The sequence below is a fragment of the Lissotriton vulgaris genome, chromosome 5, assembly GCF_964263255.1.
Source record: "Lissotriton vulgaris chromosome 5, aLisVul1.2, whole genome shotgun sequence".
Taxonomy (NCBI): Eukaryota; Metazoa; Chordata; class Amphibia; order Caudata; family Salamandridae; genus Lissotriton; species Lissotriton vulgaris.
The window spans coordinates 1,209,710,281-1,209,714,438 of NC_141693.1; the positions used below are offsets into that span (position 1 = coordinate 1,209,710,281).

The following is a 4,158-nucleotide window of genomic DNA, read 5'->3' on the forward strand; positions in this document are numbered from 1 at the left end:
AAAGACAATTGCATTTATTTCTACAGTTACCTGTTCATTGTGAGGCAGGTATGTGCGAAATTTACGTAATTTGCTGTTTGCGTGGTTACGAAAATGTTCTGCATAATTATGTGAAATTATGCCTAATTACATGAAATGCAAATATGTCACTTCACACTGTAATTTAGAACGAAATGCATCAGTGAATCCATTTTTAGTGCAAGGACACATTTAAACATACGCACAGCCGACAACATTTGCTCTCGATCTGCTGTTCAATCACAATACATTTTAATGGTGAATGACATGTAATTATGTGAAGTGATGTAATGGAGTAATTTCTCGAATTTTGAATAACAAGCATACCGTGACATTTCCCAAATTATGCAATTTGCGCTGGTGTAATTTAAATTTCACCCATGCCTACTATGAAACTTATTTTTTAAATAATTATGTGTTTGATGTTTCACAGATAAAAGGAAAAAGATGGACAATGATACAGATGTGATATATTTCCTTTTACTGGGATTCGCCACTGGAACTGAGCTTCGGATCTTTCTCTTCTTCATGTTCATGTTCATCTACATTCTCACTCTGACAGCCAACATCTCTATCATCACACTTGTAAAGTTAGATCAACACCTTCACACACCAATGTACCAACTGCTCTCCCATCTGTCCTTCCTGGAGATCTTTTACACCTCCTCCATTGTACCTACATTGTTGCCCAATTTACTCCAAAAGAACATCATTTCTTTACCTGGGTGCTTAGCTCAGGCTTACTTCTATTTTTCTTTGGGTACCACTGAGTTCTTTCTTCTGGGGTTGATGGCTGTTGACCGCTACATTGCCATTTGCAACCCACTGCGTTACACCAGCATCATGAATGGGACAGTTTGTCTCCAGGCTACTGGTGCCTGCTGGTTGGTTGCATTCCTGGCTATTTTTGTTCCAGTAATTTTGTTATCTAAGCTCTACTTTTGTGGCCCATATATAATCAATCATTTTTTCTGTGATGTAGCACCACTGCTAGAACTTTCATGCAGTGACACTCGCATAATGGAGAGTGCAGTCTTTATCCTGGCCTGCTTCACTATTCTACCTTCTTTCCTCGTGACTATAATTTCCTATGTCTTTATTATTGTTACCATCCTGAGGAGCCCATCCAGGAAAGGGAGACAGAAAGCTTTCTCCACCTGTTCATCTCACTTCATTGTAGTTGTTATTTTGTATGGTGCGGTCATCTTCATCTACGTAAGGCCAGCTTTTGCATACCCTGTGGCGATCAACAAATTCATTGGTGTCTTCAATACCGTACTTACTCCTCTTCTGAATCCGTTAATATATTGTCTAAGGAACAAAGAAATGAAAGTCGCTATTAGAAAGCAATTTGGAAGGGCTACACTGAGAAACAATATGGCACAATAAATAAAATCTTGTATATCTAATGCTCCAATGGTTGGTGAAGCCCAGAAAGTTACAAAGATCTTTCCCCCCCTTAAAAAATGTTTGGGAACTTGTGTACTTTCAATGCTAATTATGGGCAATACAACTCACATCTCATAATAGCTGTAAATGTATATTATTATCATTTCAACACTCAGTGGTGCCAAAGAGAATAGTTTATGGCAGGTCTGTTATAGGGTCTGAAGTATGCTTAAAATAACTGTTTCTGGGATAACATCTACAATGAAGAATCACCCCTTTATCATATTTACCTGCCTTTGCCCTGCAAAATCCTGTATATTATTCTTTCCCTAATATTCTCTACCAGATTAAAACATTCAAGACTCCAACATTCAGTTTTGGAAGCAGCAGCTAAGACAGGCACAGTGAATTTGTTAATATGAATTTGCACCCAAGATTTTTTTACCCTTTTCTGGACCTTCTTTAGGTCGAGCACTTGTATATACTTTAGCATATACTATATACTTTATTATATACTTATTTGTGTATGTACTTTGTGGACTCTGGAGATCAGCCCTAGGACTTGTCTGTTTCCGATTAGGGACTTTTTTTTCTGTTCAACTGCCTCTATTTAAGTGTCTTGACAGAAACAACCAGTAGAGGTCAGTAAAATACCAAAATTGCTTTCTGTTGAGGGACTTTCTTTTTTAAATTTGTCTGGCAACTACCTCTATTCTACTTTCTTGATAGAAAACGACCAGCAGATGTCAGTAAAATACCAGAATCACTTTAGCATTCTCTAGATTCCAGTCATTAGAAATTATTTTCCACGAGCACCCGTAGACAATAATATTTTTTTAAATCTTGTATTTTCAGTGATATGACCACCGAAGGCCCTGATTTTATATTAAAAACAGAACTTTGGACTATACTATTTCCTGTTGAAAGGCAATATTTATCTCCCTGTATTCTCATACCGGGCTTGTCACACAGTATGGTGCTTACTTTCCCTCCAAGTTAAAGAAGAGTAGATGTTTCAGCACCCAGGCAAATGTGCTGCATAGCTAATTACATATAAGGTCCCAAAGACGAGACCAATTGTATTGCAAATGCTTGTTTCACTGTTGTTAGGACTCGGTGCACGGTGACACTGCTATTAGGTTCCACAATGTGTATAGTGTGGCCCTACAATTGCTTGTACAGATAAAAAAGATTTCACAGAATAGCTATATTTCATTTACAGGTAAGACAGTTCAGCAAATGGCAGTGAAATTAAATGTCATATATAGGCTCCCAGGCATATTTCCTCCACCCATGTATATGACACAAACATTTGACTCCCGGCATCTTGGTGCACTAACTGGGCTGCAATTTAAGAGCACTGTAGTATACATATTAGAACCAGTCTGCCCACACAGTAAATGAATGTCTGACAGATGTTTTCACAGTGTAGTTTTAAAGAATGTATGACATTACAATGCATACATTTACAATGCATGCCTTTACAACACAGTTTTTACATCACAACATCCTTTACAATGCATTCTTTTACATTGCATGCCATTTCATCGCATTTCAGAAACTACCTTTACTCCGCATACCATTACAATGCATACCATTCCATTGCGTTTAAGGTAAGTGTAGGATAGTATGGAGGTAATAATTACTATTCTAACTCCAGTGAGTGCAACAGTAGGGTAACTGTTGGATAGTGTAGGGGTAGAAATTACTATTCTAACTCCAGTGAGTGTAACAATAGGGTAAGTGTTGGATAGTGTAGGGGTAAAAATTACTATTCTAACTCCAGTGAGTGCAACAGTAGGGTAAGTTTTGGATAGTGTAAGGTACTAAGCGTTGTAAGGGTATGCGATGTAATGACTTGCAATGTACTGCCTGCGTTGTAGTGACATGCATTGTAATGACATGCTTTGTAGTGACATGCAATGTAATGGCTTCGTTGTAATGACAAGCGATGTAAAGGATATTGCGATGTAATGATTGCTATGAAAAGGGAGTGCGATGTAATGACTGAGTTGTAAAGGTTGTTTTCCAGTTTGAAAACAGATTTTCCATAAACAGTCCTTAGTATAATTAAAACAACTAATTTTTATCCCCGCTTACACCAATGCTATCAAAATGAATCAAGATAATTTTCCACTTAGTTTTCAAATTTTATTTAATGTTAAAATCAGATTTTTGATAACTTTAGTGGAAATATACAATTAGAAAAATTTACTTTTTGCTGTCTCAGCTAAACCTGGCTTAGGACCAGTTTTGCCACTCATCTTACTAATACAGCCTCAATACATATTCCTGGCAGGAGTTGTCAGTCAGTCAAATAACCTTAATCGGTTAATAAAAACCATAAAGGATACAAGCACACAATAAAAACATTTAATGACAGACATGTTCATACAAAGATAGTAGCAAGAAGTAAACAACCTCAGAGGCAGAATTGATCTCAGCATAAGAAAAACACAAAAATGGGCAAAGATACAGTATTTAAAACAAAGCCAATAAAATCTGTGAGTGTACGTGCATACACTGAGGGCCTATATTAAATCAAACAAATGAATTAGATAACATTTGTAAAAAGATAAAGCGGGTCTGGCCTGAGTGAACTGCTTCCCTTTGAGTAGGGGAAAACTAAATTGTCTTAAAGGGACACAATAGAGATCGCAAAACAGGACAAAATAAAAGGTATCCTGTTCTGAGAAATTATCACAAATACATGGGCCTAGATCATCAACTGTATTCTAACCGATAGGGTCC

At 37.0% G+C, this 4,158-nt stretch overlaps 1 protein-coding gene across 1 annotated transcript; it reads left to right on the forward strand.

Moving 5' to 3' along the window:
- The first annotated feature begins 465 nt into the window (after positions 1-465).
- LOC147712294 (olfactory receptor 6F1-like) lies at positions 466-1,407 on the forward strand. The gene has a single exon (XM_086919615.1). The coding sequence runs from the start codon at positions 466-468 to the stop codon at positions 1,405-1,407; it is 942 nt and encodes a 313-aa protein (XP_086775741.1).
- Positions 1,408-4,158: the final 2,751 nt, after the last annotated feature.

What these genes read in the sequence shown, in the direction of transcription:
- LOC147712294 (XM_086919615.1), top strand. Translation starts at nt 466, where the DNA reads ATGGACAATGATACAGATGTGATATATTTCCTTTTACTGGGATTCGCC.